This window comes from Dasypus novemcinctus, chromosome 31, assembly GCF_030445035.2.
Source record: "Dasypus novemcinctus isolate mDasNov1 chromosome 31, mDasNov1.1.hap2, whole genome shotgun sequence".
NCBI classification, from domain to species: domain Eukaryota; kingdom Metazoa; phylum Chordata; class Mammalia; order Cingulata; family Dasypodidae; genus Dasypus; species Dasypus novemcinctus.
This window is the reverse complement of record NC_080703.1, coordinates 20,054,574-20,074,469: the sequence shown is the minus strand read 5'-3', so window position 1 is coordinate 20,074,469 and position 19,896 is coordinate 20,054,574. Positions and strand designations below refer to the sequence as shown.

The window sequence follows — 19,896 nt, the reverse complement described above, 5'->3', positions numbered from 1 at the left end:
AGCGACGGTGGCCGCGAAGTGCCCGCGCCCGGGCCGGCCTCGCCGTCTCCCCGGTCCAGTGCCGTCTCCCCGGTCCAGTGCCGTCTCCCCGGTCCAGTGCCGCACGTTCGTTGAGTGCTTTCGCGAGAGGTCCTTTCTAGGGTTGAGGGAGGAATAGGAGGTACCCTTGAAAGGTGCGGTCGACCAAGGGAGATAATACATATGCAGGAGGCTTTAAGTTCGTAATGTCTAAAGGTTTGTGATGGGGGAAAAAAATCTTCCTTTACAGGGGAAATCATCATTCAAGAGTACAGTTAATTTTGAGTTTTACTGAATAAGTCGTTTAGGATATAGGGTGATGGACTTTGGGTCCAAGTTAATTGTGATTTCTCTATTGCCAAACTAATGACCCCACTCCTGCTCTTTTCTTTCTGGGGGGACACTTAGAAGTTACGTGAAATTTATGGGGCAACCTGTGGGTTCTGAAGCTTAGAAATGTTATGCAAAGAATATGGAAAAATGTTAAAAACATGTGGAAAGAAAGGTGGGTGTGGACTCTAAACTTATAGAAGACTGATGGCCAAAATATATCTAGATGTTATGTCAGATCCTTTGGGTTGAGTTTATTTGGTGTTAATAAAGTCTGTACATTAAGTGAAGGAGGAAAAAAACGAAAAAACTCCAGTGGAGAAGGTCGTTGGGTTTTTCCTGCCCCCTTTTCCCCTGCAGTCTCACAGCTGCAACATTAGTTTCAAGGTAGGCAGGCGCTGGGGAGGGAGGAGGTCTGGCTTACTAGGAGTAAGGCTGGTAGCGTGGTCAAGAGAAAGAAAACCAGTCTCGGTCGAGGGGTTTATTCTGAACACCGACAAGCATTCAGGATACTGGGACTGAAAGAACAGTGGATGAGAGGAAACCTAGGGAAAGAAAGAGCATTAGAATGTAGTCAAAAGACCTGGCAGGGAACCTGGAAACATTTGTCTCTTAGAATGTTAGAACTGACTGACAATTTGGTTACAGTGATTCCAGTCTGATTTCAGGACTAGGAAAAGTCATGACATTGTAGGTAGTGAGCGTCATTCCTAACAAAGCCAGTGGGAAAAGTGCAGTGCCAGCTTTTTTCACAGAAGTGGAGTTGAGCCAGTACTAAGTTACTGAAACTGAAGTCAGACAGTTCAGTGAGTTGGTTAATTCGGTACTCAGGTTGCTTTACATGAACTTTTCCTCATTTGCTTATTCAGTAATTTTTATTAGCTTGCCATATTTCTCTTAAAAATAAATAAATATGTAGTTAGAGTGAAAACAAAAGAATTGACTGACAGCAACTTTGGCTTACAAATTGTACTGTCTGAAAACTGTACAGCAAAACTTGGCATATTATTTATTAGCTTGGTGGCTTATAATTCTACAAGAAGAGATTTTGTATGGAATCCAATTAACCGCCTTTTAATATATTTACCAAGATAGCTAATAAAACTGAAATTCAGGGTTTCCAGAGAAAGTTCTCTAATATTTAAGTAATTATTGTTGACAGAACTAGGCCCCATCCCTAGCCCCATAACAGCCACAACTTGCAGAAGCTGCAAGTTTATTATTAAACCTACCCGGTTGTGAAAGGGAGACCAACCGTTTAGTCAGAAGAAACTGCATCTGGTGACGTAGAACAGCCCCTATCCTGGGCATACATGTCCAGGTACAGATGAGTTCCTCACAAGAATAGACAAAGAAGCCACATGACCCCACCATCCCCTCCCGCGCCCCTAGAATTCACTGCCCACCACCCCCAGCCATCCCTGTAGGCCCTCGGGTCTCACCTAAGCCCCAGCCCACTCCCACTAACTAAGCCTGTTCCTGCCTGTAGAAGTACTGTATAAATTCACGACGGCCTCTGCTGGGGGTGGGCTGAAGTTTCTATCTTCAGTCCCCTTCCTGTTTGATTTTCTCAATAAAACCTTGCCTGCAATCGCTGGTTCACCCGACATCTAACAATTGCCTTATTTCTGAATAAAGAATTTTTTGTGTGGGGAGTCTAACTCTTCTTTCTCAGGCAGCCCCATGCTTCCATCGTTTTCTCAGACAGGTGCTCTATGCCTGTAGATTACTCTCTCAAGGTAGAAAAGATTTATTAGCTTCTTAAAGAACTTTCTCATTGCCATTTTTTCTTTCCTCTAATATATTTTCTTAAAGAAAAACATCTAATGTTTTTTCATGGACATCTTACTAGGGTCACTTGGGAACTTGAAGCTGAAAAAGTTCAAGTAACAGATAATCAAATTAGTTGAGAAGAGGGTAGGAAAAGGTCAGTCCTGCTTTTAACTTTACTTTCTTTGCTGGAAGAACAGAGATAGTGCTGCGCATCCTATTGGAAATAACGGTCACCCCTGGCTTGTCTCTCACACAGCATGTAAACTCATACCTTGTAGTTTCTGAGCCTTTAAGACTGAGGAATAACACATTAATCAGACATTCTCTAGACTTTGTTTTTATTGCTTGGCTCAATATCTTTGTGGTCATATTAAAATGTGTACATTAGAGTAGTTGGAGAGTGATCATTTGTTTTCTCTGTTTGATTTACCAGTTTAGATGCAAAATCCACAAGTATTCAAGTGGTTGTTAAAGAGGGAGGCCTGAAGTTGATTCAGATCCAAGACAATGGCACTGGGATCAGGGTAAGTAAAGCCTCAGAAGAGCAGGTTGTTTATATGCGTCATGGGCTACATCTGCAGGAAGAGGCCGAACCTTGTCCTGTTCTATAATCTTCGGGTTTTTGCAAATGGGATATGTTGACTGAAAAATTTAACACCAGCAGTAACTATTGAGTACCTCTTCTGTGCTGAGCACCAATTCAAGGGATATGACAGTGAATAAAGCAGATAAAAAACTCTTCTGGTGCTTATATTTTAGAGGAGGTACACAATAAACTGAAAAACAGGAACAATAAAAAGTATGTCAGTTGGTATTGAGGGGGTAGAGTAGCAGGAGGTGAGGTCTGAGAGGTAAGTGGGAAGATGAAGTAGGAGCTTGTGAGCCATTGTAAATCTTTGAATAAAATGGGATACTATTGGAGGGTTTCGAGCAAGGATTTAGTTTGCTAAAGGCTGCCAAGGCCATATACCAGAAATGGATTGGCTTTTACAATGGGGTTTATCAGTTTAAAAACTTAGAATTTTGAGGCTGAGACAAAAATGTCCATATCAAGCCTTCATCAGATGATGCTTTTACTCCTCGAAGACCTGCTGTCAGCAATAACTGGAATCCTGTCTCACAGGGCAAGACACGTGGAGGTGTCTGCTTTCCTTCCTCCTCTGGGCCGTGTCGTCCACAGCTACCTGCTTCGTGGCTTTCTCTCTGTTGCTGTGTTCTGTTGATTCCAGCTTCTGGCTTCTGGGGCTTTCTCCCTCAGCTTCTGGAGGTTTCTCTCTGATGCTACGGCCCCCTCTCCATATTCATCATTTTGTAAAGGTCTCCAGTAAAAGGATTAAAACTGACCCTGGGTCATACCTTACTGGGGTAATCTAATCAAACGGTCCCACCTACAGTAGGTTCACACCCACACAAAGGGACCAGTTTCAGGAACATGCTTTTCTGGGGTACATGCAGTCTCAAACTACCACACATGGTCTGACAATCTTTTAAGAACCACTTTGTCTGCTATGAGGAAAATAGACTGGAGAGAGAGGTGAGAAGCAGTCAGGAGGTTCTTGCAGCTGTCCAGGAGAGGGGCAGTGGAGCCTTGGACCAGTTTGGTTACAATAGGGATATAAGCCGTGGTGAAATTATAGGTGGATTGTGAAGACAGAGCCCTCAGAATTTGCTGCTGTGAGGTGTAAGAGAAAGAGGAGTCAAGAATGATGTTTTAGTTTAGCAAAGGGCTGCCGATGCAAAGTACTGGAAATAGGTTGCCTTTTATAGAGGGGACTTACTTGGGGTAAAAGCTTACAGTTCCAAGGCCATGAAAAGTCCATACCGAGGCACTGTCAGAGATGCTTTCTCACCAAAGTCAGCTGCTGTTGTCCAGGCACCTGGCAAAGCGAGATGGCTGCTGATCTCTGCCGAGGTCTCCACCTTTCAGAAGTTGTAGGCAAACCTGGCAAAGGTTTTTGTCTCTTACCAGGCCTTCTCTCCTCCCCTCTCCCTCGGCCTCAGCTCCTTGGGCCTTTGGGGGCTTCCCTCTTTGCAGCTTAGCTGTGGGCAAAACCTGCCTCACATGGCAGCATTAAACATGGAGGCTCCCTTTTCCTGTGTCTGTCTGGACTCGCTGTGTTTCGTTTTTATCAGACCCAGCAAGAGGACAGATTCCACATGAATCACATCCCACGGACATGGTCTAATCAAAAGTCCAAAAGCAATCTTAATCAAGTAATCTAAACAAAGGTGCCTCAGCTGAATTTACTACAGTCAAATGGTATCACACCCACAGGAATAGATTAGTTTAAAAATATAATCTTTCTTTTTTTGGAATTCATAAAATAATCTCAAACTGCCACAAATGACTTCAAGGTTATGATCTGAGCAAATGGAATAAAGAGTTACGATTTACTGAGATGGAAAAGACTATAGGAGAAGCAGACTTGGGGGACTATCAGAAGTTCAGTTTGGAGCATTGTAATATTTAAGATGCCTCTTAGTTATGTGTGTGAAAAGAGTACAGGATAGCAGTCTGAGCTGAAGATAAGAATTTGGAAATTGTCTGTGCGACTGCATGGGATCAAGGGAGTAAGTATAGCTAGAGAAGAGGTCCAAGGTTGGCATCCTTCACTGCCTACAAGTGGGAGAGATGAGGTGGACCCGCTAATGAGATGGAGAAGGAACAACCTACTGACAAAGGAAGAGCACCAGGGAACTGTGGTTCTGAACACCCAAGTGATGAAGTCCCTGGTAATTTAAAAAGTCTTTGAGAGGAATTTCTTCTTGAATTAAATCAAGAAAAGGGATATCAAAAAAATATATATGGTAAATGAATAGCATCATTACTTACTTTTTTCTTTTTTTATCTTCTAGAAAGAAGATCTGGACATTGTGTGCGAGAGGTTCACTACAAGTAAACTACAGTCCTTTGAGGATTTAGCCAGAATTTCTACCTATGGCTTTCGGGGTGAGGTAAGCTGGGAATTAAAGAAATGTGGAAATGTTTTCCTTTGATGATATTGACTGCCATTTGTCAGTGTATGTTTCTCAACAGAGGTAAATAGGATAATGATACTTGTTAAATAATGTAAATCTGAACAAATAAATTCTATTTTCAAGATTCAGAATTGTTCATGAATACTTAACACAACAAGAACTATTTTATATTCAAGCACCCTCCCAGACATTGTGTGTCTCTTGATGGAAGTGCACACCACCACCTACAAAGTTTTCCTGTCAAAAAAGCAAATGTGAATTTGATCAGTACTTAGAACTAAGTACCAGTATACCGAAAATATAGAGGGCAAAGGAACTTAATAAATGATTCTACAGGGGTGCAGTCAGCACCAGATTGGGAAATCCAGACTGGGAAACTACTTTACAAAAGATTTGTTTCCTTCAACAAATAAACTGCAAGGGGAAAAAAAAGGAGAAGATTTTTTAAGGTGATGCTTCCATGGTTTGTTGAGCTGCCTTTTATCTGTTTTGTTTTTTTCTTTTTTGACGTTGAAATAAAGTTTGTTTTAAAAAAATGGAGAGAAGCGTACAAGAACCTATAGATTTTAAGAGATATAAAAGGCAAACAAAACAGTTGTAATGTATACTTCTTACTTGGATTCTGACCAGCAAAATATAAAAAAGATTTTTTTTTTAGATAATCAGATATTTGAACACATACTGGCTATTTGATGGTATTAAGGAGAAATCCTTAATTTTTTTTGGTTTAAAAATATGATTTTTAAAAAATGAGTTTATGTTTCAGAGATTAATATATGCTGAAATATTTATGGGTAAAATTATGTATCACAAGAATATATGATACAGAAAATATTTTAAGTAAAAAAATAGGTCATATACTTTTATCATGTAATATCTTACAGATTTCTTTTCATTCACTAAATATAGATCTTTGGAATTTTTAATGGCTACATATTCTGCATATATGTACTGTAATTTGTTTAGATGCTTTCCTGTTGAACATTATTGCACTTTGCCAGTTTTCCTTGTTTAATGCTCTGGTGCATATTCTTATGTTTTATTTGATTATTTCCTTAGGGTAAATTTATAGAAATGCCATTCCTATGTCAAAATATATTCATACTTTTAAAACAGTTTGTATTAGTTTCCTATTGCTGCCAGAAAAATTACAACAAACTTAGTGGCTTAAAAGACCAAAAATTTATCTTCTTACAGGTCAAGACATGAATCTCATGGGGCTAAAATTAAGGTGTTGACAGGTTCTTTTCTTGAGACTCTGGGGGACCAAAGAAGCTGTGTTTCAAGTAGTTATTTTGGGAGAATGAGAGGGAAGGTGGGGAGGGTGAAGGAGCCCGTTGCTTTTCCTTTTAGCCTTTCTGTAGTTATTGATTTTTTTAATCATGTGTATATATTTATTTAATTTTTTTAAAAAAAGTAAAGGCTACTGTGACTCACCCTCTGTAATTTAGATCAAACCAGCATGGTCTCTAGCATCCTCTGGCTCGCATTGACCCCATATTGCTCTAGGTGTGGGCAATTTCAAAGCAGCTGTTTCTCCTGAGGCTGCCCCTCTTTTTAAGTATGCCTCAGGTCAAGCCATAAAAAAGCAGTTTCATTCTGGCTTTGCAACTCCCTGGGTCATATTCTAGGCCCATGGCCTCTTGAAGCCCTAGCCTGCCTGTAGGCCTTCCTTGGGGTTTATTATTTTACTGTAATTATACAATAATTACTGTATGCCAGTCATGGTTCTCAGCACTTTGGATGTATTAATTCTTTTGCCCCTGACAACCACCTGCTCAGTATGTTCTATTATTACCCTGTTTTACATATGAGGAAACTGACATGAAGCGATTAAGAAGCATGACGAGCACACAGCTAGAAAGTGGTGGTGTGGGACTTGAACCCAGGTAGTTTCAATCCAGATTGTGTGCTCTTGTCCACTTGTATCACCGCTGACGAAGAGGCCCTGAAACAGCAGGTCCATGGGCCATGCTGCGTTTAGTGGCACACTCTCTCCAGGCAGTACGTAGTAATGTAGTACTGCATGTATTTAATGGCCTTCCTCACACAGGTCTGGAACTCATTTACACTGTTCTTTAAGTTTTTTATTTTGAAATTTCAAGTTTACAGGAAAGTTGAAAAAATAATGCAGAGAACTCCAGTGTACCCCCTTATCCACGTAACCCCCCTTATCCACATTAACCAACTTTTTAACATTTTGCCATATATGTGATATCTGTCTTTCTCCCTCTCTCCCTCCCTTCCTATCTGTCTATCATCTATCTATCTATCTATCTATCTATCTATCTATCTATCTATCTATCTATCTATCTATCTACCTATCTATCTCCTCCAGAATTTGAGAGTAGGTTGCATGCATCTTACTCCTTTACCACTTACTACTTTGGCTAAAGTAGCCAAAGGGGTACTGATGCAAAGTACCAGAAATCTCTTGGTTTTTATAAAGGTTATTTATTTGGCGTAGACACTCACAGTCACAAGGCCCTAAAGAGTACAACTCACAGTACCATAAGAGGTACTTCCTCACCCAGGATCTGTTGCCAGGTGTTGAAGCAAGGTGGCGGGCGATGTCTGCAAGGGTTCAGCCTTCCTTCTTCCTCTTAAGTCTCTGTGGTCCCAGCTTCTTTCGGTCTCAGCTGCTCTGTTCTTTTCACAAGGTCATCTGTAAACTATCAGGCAAATGGTTCATCTCTCCTCTGGGCTCTAGTGTCAAAACTGAGTGCTCGCCTCTCCTGTGTCTTTTTCTGTGTATCTACTTCTGCCTTCTTGATTGATCATCCATTTATATAGCCCACTAAGGGGGCAGAGACTCAGCCCTGCATGCCCTAATGACATGTTCTCATCAAAGCCCTGGTCTTGATTTAATCAAGTAAATGTAGAGCCTTTGAATTTAAATCATTCAAAAAAGGGTATTATGCCCAGAGGAAGAGGCCAGTTTACAAAAATAATCTCTTTTTGGAATTAGTAAATAATATCAAATTGCTGCATATAGTGTCCTTCTTTGTCCCCTTTAAGTTTTGAAAGTCTTTTGTCTGATATTAGCTCTCTTTTGTTTAGTCTTTGTGTGAAATATTTACTTTTTCTATCCTTTCACTTTCATTCCTTTGTGTCTTTGAATTTAAGGTCAGAGTCTTGTGAAGTATATAGTTAGATCATGGATTTTGGTTTAAGTAAACTTGCTTACAAACACCCCATATTCTAAAACTTCAGCTCTTATTTCTTCATATATTCCTTCTTCCCCTTTCTCTCTTTCGTCTCCTTCTGGAACGCTCATACTGTGTCTATTAGTATGCTTATGCTATCCCACAGGTCTCTCAGGCTCTGCTCTCTTTCTTCATTCCCTTTTCTTTCTGCTCCTCAGACTGACTCATTTCAGTTGTCTTCCTTCGAGTTTGCTGTGTTTTTCCTCTGCCCCTTCCAGTCTGCTTTCGAACCCCTCTAGGGAATTTTTTATTTTGATTACTGTGGTCTTCAGCTGTTAAGTTCATTTTTATGATTTTTATCTCTTTATTTAAATTCTCTTTTGGTTCATCTATCTTTGTCCTGATTTCCTTTAGCTCTTGGCTCATGTTTTCCCTTTATTCTTTGGGCATATTTAAGACAATTTTAAAAAGTCTTTGTCTGGTATGTCTAAAATCTAGTCTTTCTCATGGATGGTTTCTAATGTTCTCATCACTCCTTTTTATGGGTCATCATTTCTTTATATGCCATGTAATCTTTTCTTGCACACTGTACATTTTGATATTTTAAGGTGTTATTTGTGGAATTAGTCACTAAACTGTTTCTTAGATTGTATCCGGGTCGTGGATCGTTCTCTTAGAGCTTTTAGCTGCCCTGCGAGCTGTGTCTGTGTACAGTGCAAGTACTAAGGCAAACCTGCAATAAGCATCCTGGTTTAGTCTTTCAGACTACCACCCAGACAGATCATAGAGGCATACATGCACCCTCCTCTGGCATAAGGGTTACTCTGTTTCCTGCAGAACTGGGACCAGAGACCTGCACTGGGAGCATGGGCCACTCCATACTAGGACATGGACGAGGTGGGGGAAGGACCAGCAAAGGCTCCGCCAGGTTTTCCTACCACTTTTAAGTGCTGGCTTTTCTTGATTTGGCACTTGTCCAAATTTTATTGCAGTGCTTTAACTGTTTTCCAGAGCTCTGAGAAAGTTGGTTCTGCCAAATTTTCTTATTTATTATAACTTCTGGGGAGGCAGATGTGACTCAAGCAGTTGAGCTCCTACCTATCACATGGGAGGTCCTGGGTTCAGTTCCCAGTGCCTCCTTAAGAAGATGGACAAGACAGGGAACTGATGTGATGGGGGCTGGTGCAGCAAGCTGACACAACAAGATGATGCAACAAGAGACACAAGGAGGAAAACCTGTGAGGCACAAAAAAGCAGGGAGCGGAGGTGGTTCAAGTGATTAGGCGTCTCTCCCACATGGGAGGTCCTGGGTTCAGTTTCCATCCCTTCCTAGGGGAAAGATAAGCACACAATGAACAGACACAGAGCACAGACAATGGGGACAGGGAATAAATAAATGAAATAAATCTTTAAAAAATCTTCTGTGGGGGACTTAAACCCTGGAGCGTCTCATTCTGCCATTTGGTGACAACCTTTACATTTTTTAATGTTGAAAATTAATTCAATCATGTAAACCAGAAAAATCTAGCTAGAACCTGGTAAAATCTCTGGGCCTGAAGTCATGTTCCTTGTTAATGAACGGAACCAGCCATGGTCTGTATGCACTGGCTCCTGAGAGTCTATCACACAGACCCCATCATATCTGGGTTGCTTTTTTTTTTTTTTTTTTTTGGTCTTTTTTGAAAAAGATAGATCACACAAAATGTTACTTTACGAAACAAGAGGTACCCATATACCCCACTCCTCCCCACCCCACCTGCTCTTCCCACATCACCATCCCTTTTCTTCAGTAAGGCACATTCATTGCATTTGGTGAATATACCCTGAAGCATTGCCATACCCCATGGACCATAGTATACATTGTAGTTCACACTCTTCCCCCAGACCATCCAGTGGGTTATAGCAGGATGTACAGTGTCCTGCATCTGTCCCTGCAATATCGCTCAGGTCAACTCCAAGTCCCAAAAATGCCCTATATCACACCTCTTCCTCCCTCTCCCTGCCCTCAACAATTCCTGTGGCCACCATCTCCACATCAATGATACAGTTTCTTCCATTGCTAGAGTCACAACAGTTCTGTACTAGAATACCAGCAGGTCCACTCCAATCCATATTATATTCCTCCATCCTGTGGACCCTGGGATGGTGGTGTCCCCTCCACCTCTAAATCAAGAGGGGGCTTAGATCCCACATGACTGATGGATGCGATTCTCCTACTTGCAGTTGTAGACGCCCTCAGTTCTCTGGTGTGGTGGTTGATCTGAACTGCATTTTTATATATATGATATTCTTCTTATGAAAGGAGATGCAGATCTGAAAGGGCCAGGAGACCAGTCTTTGTTATAAAGGTGAAAAATGGTCATGGTTGTTTTTGTTTGTTGTTGGTTTGGAATTTTATTTGCATTTGTTTTTAATTGAGTAATTTTAAATTCATATTTCTAAACATAATTGCTTATATAAACCTGTTTTAAGTAACAGTCTACAACATTATCTATTTGGAGTGACTCCATTATCCATTTCTGAAGGGGAGTCTTAAAATAGTTGGAAGACAAATCATTGAGAATATTTTAAACAGGCCTATCGTTCTATCACCAGAAGACAATTGCTATTAACATATGAATGCTTTGGTATATTTGCTTGTGGACATTTTCCGTATGTTTTGCCCTACTTCTTGTAATTATCCTACAGATTCTATTTGATTTTCTGCTACTTTTAAACTTAACATTGTAATATAAGGATTGGCCATCTTTTTTAAAATTTTTTTTTTATTAATTAATTTATTTCTCTCCCCTCCCCCCCACTCCGGTTGTCTGTTTTCTGTATCCATTTGCTGCTTCTTCTTTGTCCGCTTCTGTTGTTGTCAGCGGCACGGGAATCTGTGTTTCTTTTTGTTGCATCATCTTGTTGTGTCAACTCTCCCTGTGTGCGGCACATTCCTGGGCAGGCTGCACTTTCTTTCGCCCTGGGCGGCTCTCCTTACGAGGCGCCTCCTTGCACGTGGGGCTCCCCTACGCGGGGGACACCCCTACGTGGCATGGCACTCCTTGTGCGCATCAGCACTGTGCATGGGCCAGCTCCACACGTGTCAAGGAGGCCTGGGGTTTGAGCCGTGGACCTCCCATGTGGTAGACGGACGCCCTAACCACTGGGCCAAGTCCGCTGCCGTGGCCATCTTGATATAAATACTTTGTGAGCATCATTTTAATAACTGCATTCATTTATTCAGCATTGAATGTCTACAAGTTACTGAGAATATGTTACTGAACAGAACACATAAAAACTCTGCCCTCATGAAGTTTTTGTGTAGTAGGCAGAAACAGTTACTAAATAAGTAAGTATGCAAATGAATGCTCTGGAGATAATTCAAGCCGATAAGGTTGGGGATGGGAGTGTGAGAGGTGAGTTTGGGGTGCTCGTGATTTCAAATAGGGTAGTCAGTGAAGCCTGATAGGTAAGATAATAGTGAAGTTAGCCACATGCAAACCTAGGGGGACATCATTCCAGACAGAGGGGCCAGCAGGTACAAAGATCTTGAGGTAAGAGCTACTTGGCGTGTTTAGCACTGAGGCCAGTGTGGCTCCTTTGGGTGGGTGAGTGAGAAGCAACGGGAAGAACATTGGTCTTTACTCTGAGTGAGGATGGGAGCTATTGGAGGGTCTGAGCAGAGGAGTGATCAGAGACATGATCTGACATCTGTTTTTAAAGGATCACTCTTGATGCTCTGGGCATAGTAGACTGGAGAAGGCAAGGGCTGAAGCAGGGGGCTAGTTATAAGGTTTTTGCTGTAATCCAAGTGAGAGATGATGGTGGCTTGTAGCAAGATGGCTCGCAGTGGAAATGGTAAGAAGTAATCAGATTCTGGACATATAGTGAAAGTATATCTTCTAATGTTTGCTGATGGAGGAGACAGGAAGCAAAGCTGTCTTAAAGACTTTTTGCATGGACAACTGGACAGATCAATACTGTTTTTTTGATAGGGAAGACTGCAGAGGAGAAAGTTTGGGGATAGGAAATGAGGAATCCACCTTTGCAAATATTGAGTTGGAGATGACAGGTAAATAGTTGGATATACCCTACTAAATAAAGTTGAAATGTGCATATATATCCTTCTCTACTTAACCATTTCTGTATTATAAGGCATTTAGGTCGTTTCCAGATTTTTCATGTTGTTTCTTTTTCTTCTTTACTATTTTAAATGATGCTTAGAAAAACATTTTTATCATTTGTTTTAGTTTGCTAAAAGCTTCCTATAGCAATATACCAGAAATGGGTTGGCGTTTACAATGGGGATTTATTAACTTATAAGCTTATAGTTCTGAGGCTGAGAAAAATGTCCAGTCAAGGCATCAGGCAACACGTCTTCCTGAAGACTGGCTGCAGGTGATCCTGGACTTCTTGTCACTTGGGAATTCTCTGGTCTCATTGCTTTCAGCTTTCGGCTGCTTCAACTGTGGCTTTCTCTCTCAGCTTCTGTGTGTTCCTCTCTCCGTATTCATCCCAATTATAAAGGACTCCAGTAAGAGGACTAAGATCCACCCTGGATCACACCCTACTGAAGTAATCTAATCAGAAGGAAGGTCCTATTTACAATAGGTTTACACCCATAGGAATGGATTAGCTCTAAGGACTTGATTTTTTCTGGAGTCCACAAAAGCCTTAAACTACCACACCATTCATATGTGACTCTGGAATATCTATATTTGCAGGAAAAAGTCTAGAATTTTGGGATTTGGATTTCACTCCAAATGAAATAATGGTTATACTTTGAAGTCTTAAAGAAACTGAAAAGAAAGTGTATTTTCTTTATCTTGATCCATTTATAAACTTTTAAATTTTACCTTTCAGCAGTGGTGCACAGCAGTAGGCTAAAGTTGAGCTGCTTGTTTTCATTCCTTCCCTAAACCAGGAACCTGGGGATAAGTGTTTGGTTTTGAAAGTTATAGAACTTGCTGAAATCACATTGTAAGGAGCAAGCATAAAGAGAACCACGTGTCATCAAAGTAAGTGAGCAAAATGCTCCTTGTTGCCACCTGTGAACACAGAATGGAAGAGGTGACAATTGGTGATCCAACAATGAGTTTTTCTTTCAAGCCATCTTTTCTTCTTTAGGCTTTGGCCAGCATAAGCCACGTGGCTCACGTCACTATTACAACCAAAACAGCTGATGGAAAGTGCGCATACAGGTATAGTGCTGACCTTTTTTATTCTTACATAGTCAACCTGAAATGTACTTTTTGCCTGGTTCTAAGTAATCTTTATCTAAACACCAATTTTATCTTTTTTTGACTAGGATCTTGGGTAAGTTTTCTTTCCTCCTGTGAATTGATAATCTTGCTTCATGGATCCTTAAAAGATAATATTTATTATGCTATGAGTGCCTGACAAGGTGCCTATTATGTGTAGGTATGCTAGAAAGTGGTAGTTGCACCTTTTAATTCTGCAGCATACTGCTTCAGGAGGGGGTGGCTTTGGGCTGACTTCACCTCTGCAGCTGGGGTGCTGGCGGCCCACAGTTCCCTGGTGACTCCTGAGCCACCAGCTGCCTGCCACATGCATATGCCTGTGCTGGCTGACCTTCCCTCATGTGGCTGCTGGCTGGCTGTTGGGTGGATTTCAAGGCTGATGAATGGCCTTGGAATGAAACAAAAATGGGACTCAGTGAATCAAAAGTCATACCTTTGTGTTTGTAGGCACTAGCCTTTTGCTAGTCAGAGACAGGCATGAGTTCCCCATCTCATGCCATAAGTGAGAAATGCACTTTCTTACCATGTAGATTGTTTCTCACTTAAGATGGAAAACTGCTTCAGCAAAAGGCATTTCTGTCTATTCCTCAGTCCTCTTTAACAGACACGTGTGTGAAGTCATGGAAGGGGAGCATTTGAGAGTAGGCAGTGCTGATGCTGGGGAGTTTGATTCTGTGTGAGTTATAATTGCCCTGGAACCTGGGTGGGCTGATAGGGGTAGGATCCCCTCTCACAAACAGGGGAGACAGTTGTGAGTTCATGTCTTCCCAGACATCCTGGTACACGGTTCACTTTCTTCACTTCTGCAGTCCTGTTTTGCCCCTCCTTGAGACTGTTAGTGGATCCTTCCTTCCATGGTCGATGAAATCCAGGGTCATCGTCTTGGCACCCAGTGCCTTCCCAGTCCACCTTTCCAGCCTCTTCTCTCCACACATCCCCAGCTGCCACATATTCTAGAGCGTCTCTCCTTTTGTTCATATTTTTCCCTTTCTGAGTGGTCTTTCCTGCTCTGTCCACCAGAAATCATTCTTCCCTAAAGCCCAGATGAATTGTCATCTCTTCTGTGACGCCTTCACTCATCTCTCCTCCCACCCCTGGCTGAGTGTTTCCTTCTTCTGATCACTTAGCACATTGTTCTACACTTTAGGTAAAAGTCTATCCCCTTGCTAGATCAAGAGCTTTCCCAGGCATTTCTTTATTACCGACATATGTAGCCCTTCAATAAACGATTGCTGAATAACTGAAAACATTTCGCTGTTAACCTTATGAAGCAGCAAGACTGTTGTTTGAACTTACAAATTAAGAAGTAACATTTACTAGAAGTAAAGATCAGCTTTTTAAAAAATACGTAATTAAAATGAAAGATATGGCAGTAGAAAAATATAAGGAAAAATGAAAATGGTAATTAAGACAGTATACCATATGACTTTATTATAATTTATTGTTGGTGCTTATTTTGACCTTTTGGATAAGAATCTGTATTTATGCTGGATGTTAATAATTTCTTATATTTTATGATTAGAGCAAGTTACTCAGATGGAAAACTGAAAGCTCCTCCTAAGCCATGTGCGGGTAATCAGGGGACCCAGATCTCGGTAAGCATGGTATATGGGAATGTAAGTCTTTGCAAAAGAGCTTCATATAAATATTGGAATAAAAAATAAGTTTGTTTCTGAGTCTTCAGGGTAATAATAAAGTAAATTTTTACTGGTTAATACAAGCCCCAAGATATCACCTTCATAAGTGAGAGCAATGATTACTGACTTTGGGGGCATGGCAGCCTGCCCTGCTCCCTCATCTTTTTTAATGTGCTAGTGAGGGAGTCTTTTATTTGGAATAGCAGAAATTGGTGCGGGTGATTGGCATTGAAAGACTATTAAGCTTGACTCCAGATGACGTGAGTTAAGAGTCCCAGCCTTGCCCCTCAATAGCTGCCTGTCAGAGGCAAGTCACTTAATATCCATTAGCCTCAGTTTTCTCATCTATCACGTGGAGCAGAAAATATCTGCTCTCATGCCTCAAAGGGTGTTTGTTGAATAATGCAGTTGTACCATTAATTGGGTGGGATTTCATTATGCTGCCTTATTTCTGTAGTGCCACATTTGGTCTTTTCCCATTCTGTGATTCCACAAAGCATCCTGCTACCGTGTTATGCATCCCACCCTTCCACCCTGGGACTCCTGGCTAGAGCACATCTCTTCCAAAACTACTCTTCCTGTCTGGCCTATGGGCTTGATAAGACAGCAGGAATCTGAAATGAATATATGCTTTGCAGTGCATGTTAACAGGGATCCAAGATGACCTCAGAAATTTTATAATTATTTTTAGTTTGAGAAATATTTTTGAGTTCCATGTGATATTTTAATTATACATTTACATGTTTACCCCACTATATTGTGTGTTCTCATTCTCAAAACTGCTTTGATTTCATATTCTAGCACAAAGCAGAGAGCTTGACTTGGAGCAAATCCCCAGTAAATATTTGAGGAATGTGCAAATGAATTTTTGAGGCAGGAAAAATATCCTTTAATTCCTTTGTTGATGCTGCTTTATCCTTTGCCCCCTTCCTCCATCAGTACTCTTCGGGAATAAAAAGTGGATTTATTGCCTTAAATCCAGTTTTAGGTAGATAGTTTGGGTCTTTATTTCCAAGAACTCCTATGATTTTACAAGAAAAATTTTTCTTCTGTTCAGGTGGAGGACCTTTTTTACAACATAACCACGAGGAGGAAAGCTTTAAAAAATCCAAGTGAAGAGTATGGGAAAATTTTGGAAGTTGTTGGCAGGTACGATTCTAAATCTGGGAGTGGGTCTTTGAGATCTTTCACTAGTGGACAGTGTTTTAGAGCTTGTACGTCGAAAGTAGTTGCTGAACTTGACAGAGAACAGCAGCACTAGCCTACAGTTGTTTCTGGTCAAGGTTTTGTCACCAAGTCTGACTTCTTGGTTGGCAGTCTTACTAAGGAGCAATGAGTGAAATGGGGAGAGGTAGCTTGCCAAAGGAAGATTAAGGCACCAAAAGAAGGCAGGGGGCTCGATGCACGTGAGAACATTATGTCCAGGATAGACTTACTCTGATAGTACAGTGGCTCTAACGTGGTCTCTTTCAGCCTCCTGATCCTTGAATTATAACAGGAATGTGTTAACCATTCTTTAGTTTTTCCAAAAAAGCTAATATAAATCAAATGTTTGCCCCTAATGAAGTGGCACAGACTAGTCCATCAAGTTTCTTGCCTTTTTACTGGTATTGTATAAATCAGTGTGAGAATATTCATTATCTCCTAAAAATAAGTAGTTCTGTTTTGCTCTTTCAGTTCTGGGTGTGATAAAGTAAAATATTCTTAATTATTACTGAATAAATACATTGAATAAATAGATTTGACTAGTAAAATCCTTCAATTCATGGGGCACATATAGGAAGGAAGAATAAATAGTGGCCAGCCAAGATAAGACTAGGAGATGCTGGTACAGGGGAGGAATGGGTAAGGGAGGCCGGGAGTACACAGAGGGGCTCTGAGAGAGAACAGAAAGGTGCAGGATGTCCTTGAGACAACCCAGACTTGGTTGGAGCTCTCAGGAACAGTACGAGTATGTTGAGATAGATACCCTCGTGTATAGTCAGCAACCCCTAAAAGCAAAGAGGAACCCTATTTTTAGTTTGATTCAGTCATATTTAGCATTGATATCTCCATGGAGTCTTTCCTGTTTTATTTCCCTGTGGGTAAGATATGGTGTATCAAGATATTTTTGTTTGTATATCTCTTTGTTTAGATTACTGAATCCCACAGATTTATTTAAAAAGGACCTCTGATGTGTATTTTGCATTTGACCACTGCTTATTTTTTTTTTCTATCTCCCAGGTATTCGATACACAATTCAGGCATTAGTTTCTCAGTTAAAAAAGTAAGTTTTTTATTTATAGGGGATGGTTATGCATTATGAAAATTAAAAAGGGAATTATTACAGTTTGCCTGTGGAGAAAAGATTCTGATGTTCTGATCACAACTGTGGACTATAATTCATCATCTTTTCTGTTTGTTTATCAGCAAGGTGAGACAGTGGCTGACGTTAGAACACTGCCTAATGCCACAACTGTAGACAATATTCGCTCCATCTTTGGAAATGCTGTTAGTCGGTAGGTTGATAACCTTTATTCATAAAATCTTTCAGCTTCCATGATGTGGTTCATCATTTCATAACATTTTGGAATCTGTTAAGATAGCACCTCCCTTAAGAGGTTTTTTAAATCAGTATGTTGGCTTATTTTCATGTTTCATGTTTGTTAATTGTATCAATATTTGATGTAATCAGTATTTCCTGAGGGTATGTTATCTCCTAGATGTCCTGAGGACTATAGATTAGTGGGTTCTTTCTAGGACTTTGTCCTCAAAATATTTGTAGTGTAGTAGAATTCTGTCATTCTCTTTGTTCCCTTTTTTTCTTGTATTTCCATTATTATACCTTAAGATTTCATTTATTATTGTTCATCATTTCTTAATTACCTCCCATATTATATATGCTTTGTGCCAGAAGGTGATTAACATTTATTACCCTTAAAGACTTCCCTACTTGGTGGTGAGGCAGATTTGCAAGAGTCTTCAAATCTTTATCATCAAATCGAGCACATGAGGGGAAATCACTCGGTTTATAGATTCCCAGGACATTCTAGTGTATTCCTTACAGTAGATTAAAACCACTGTTTCCACCATGGTTTCCTAGCTAAGTCTCAGAAGTCTCAGGAAGCTTCCTTTATAAAGCCCAAAATGCTTATGAATCTGAAGGGGAAATACTAAGACCCTTTTATATGCCAGGCATATACCAAATACTGGAGATGCTTGGATGAATGAGATAGCCCCTGACTTCACATTTCCCACAAATCTTGAAAACACATCAGTAGTCCCAGAACCTAGATTCTGCCTTGAAGGGCAAATTATTCATTCTTTGAGCAAAATCAAGTTCTTAATTAAAGAAGAGTCAATTTGCTTTTAATTATATATTTTTTTCTAATTAAGTACAAGTGGATTAATTTTTTGTTTTACCATGCTCCCAGGGCGAAGGGAAAACTTCATGCTATAGCATTAACTTTGAAGAGATCCTCCATTAAAAAGTCTCAGATTTAGTTGTTATGTAATTCTTCAGGACTATAAAAGATTAGAAATCCCCTGGAGCAGCATTTCCCTAAGTCTGTTTCCAGAAATCAAGCTCTTAAGGTGCTTTGGGAAGAAAGGGTTGGGTGGTTCAGTGTATGCGGGAAATACTGCAACCCATACCCTCCTGTCAGACCCACAGTGCATATTCCCGCATGAGGAGCTTCCACAATCCATTCAGCAAACACGTATTAAGCACCTGTTATCTACCAGGCGCTGTGCTACATGGTAGGGATGTAGTAATAAACTAAGCAGAAATAATTCATACCCCAGAGAACCCATATCCTCATTGGAAAGACACATTAAATAATTATTCCATTCATTAGCAGATTGTATCAGACCCTCCAAAGCTGAAAATACAGCACATAATGGGAGACTCTCTCAGGGATCAGGGAGAGGTATAGTTAGAGAAGGCTTTTTGAGGATGTAATCCCCGAGCTATATGGGATAAGGAGGCAACTAGCTGAACAGGGATCGAGGTAGAACTTTCCAGGCAGAGGGACCAGCACTCTTGAAGGCCCTGAAGCAGAAATTAGTGTGGCTTGTTTGAGGGTCTCCTTTTCAACTAGTAGCCTCTTATCCCAATAAGCAGGCTTCTGGAAAAACCACATTTGTGTCCCCACTGTAGTTCTATGTAGTAAGGGATTCAGGAAAGTTGAGTTCATCTTGGAACCCTGTCCTGGGGGTTTATTTATGTAGATAAGGAAAGGTCTCAGTAAAATAAGGATCCAGAGTTTGTTAAGGGCAGTTAGAGCCATGCTGGCAAAGAGCTTGAAAACACTGCCTGGGTGAGCCGGCAGTTGGGTAGGTGGGTGCATGGATGCAGGGCCAAAGGGCCTCCACAGAGTCCGCGGGGTTTTCACTTGGCAGTTAGTTTATGGGGAGGAGCCCTGTGTTTTCCAGCTGATTCTTTTATAATGTTTGAGTTGTCCAATGTTTCTACTCCCTCAAAATTTCTCTTTCTAACCAGAGAATTAATTGAAGTTGGGTGTGAGGACAAAACCCTAGCCTTCAAAATGAACGGCTACATATCCAATGCGAATTACTCGGTGAAGAAGTGCATCTTCTTACTCTTCATCAACCGTAAGTGAAAGAGAACCGAGTGGAGACATCCATACACAGGGAATCTTATGGGACCATGGAAAAATTCCTAATCTACCGGTGTGATTAGACTGAGGGGAACCTGTGCTGAAGTAGGGTTTGATGAGGAAGCATTTATAACTTTTAGCCCAAGTCTCTGCTCAGCCCCCTGAGAGGTGC

The 19,896-nt window shown here is 40.8% G+C and overlaps 1 protein-coding gene across 8 annotated transcripts in view; it reads left to right on the top strand.

Moving 5' to 3' along the window:
* MLH1 (mutL homolog 1) overlaps nucleotides 1–19,896 on the top strand; it is a 59,574-nt gene that overhangs the window by 576 nt on the left and 39,102 nt on the right. For 4 of the 8 annotated variants that reach the window (XR_011647813.1, XR_009184267.2, XM_058290799.2 and 1 more), the window contains exons 2-9: nucleotides 2,555–2,645; nucleotides 4,978–5,076; nucleotides 13,356–13,429; nucleotides 15,012–15,084; nucleotides 16,184–16,275; nucleotides 17,350–17,392; nucleotides 17,536–17,624; nucleotides 19,607–19,719. Coding sequence is in view for 6 of the 8 variants with exons in the window: in XM_058290799.2 (XP_058146782.1) it covers nucleotides 2,555–2,645; nucleotides 4,978–5,076; nucleotides 13,356–13,429; nucleotides 15,012–15,084; nucleotides 16,184–16,275; nucleotides 17,350–17,392; nucleotides 17,536–17,624; nucleotides 19,607–19,719 (674 nt within the window). In the remaining 2 variants the exon portion in view is untranslated. Of the gene's footprint in view, nucleotides 1–5; nucleotides 235–2,554; nucleotides 2,646–4,977; nucleotides 5,077–13,355; nucleotides 13,430–15,011; nucleotides 15,085–16,183; nucleotides 16,276–17,349; nucleotides 17,393–17,535; nucleotides 17,625–19,606; nucleotides 19,720–19,896 lie in introns of those variants that run through there. The other 4 variants (XM_058290800.2, XM_071212830.1, XM_071212829.1 and 1 more) reach the window with 3 other exon arrangements.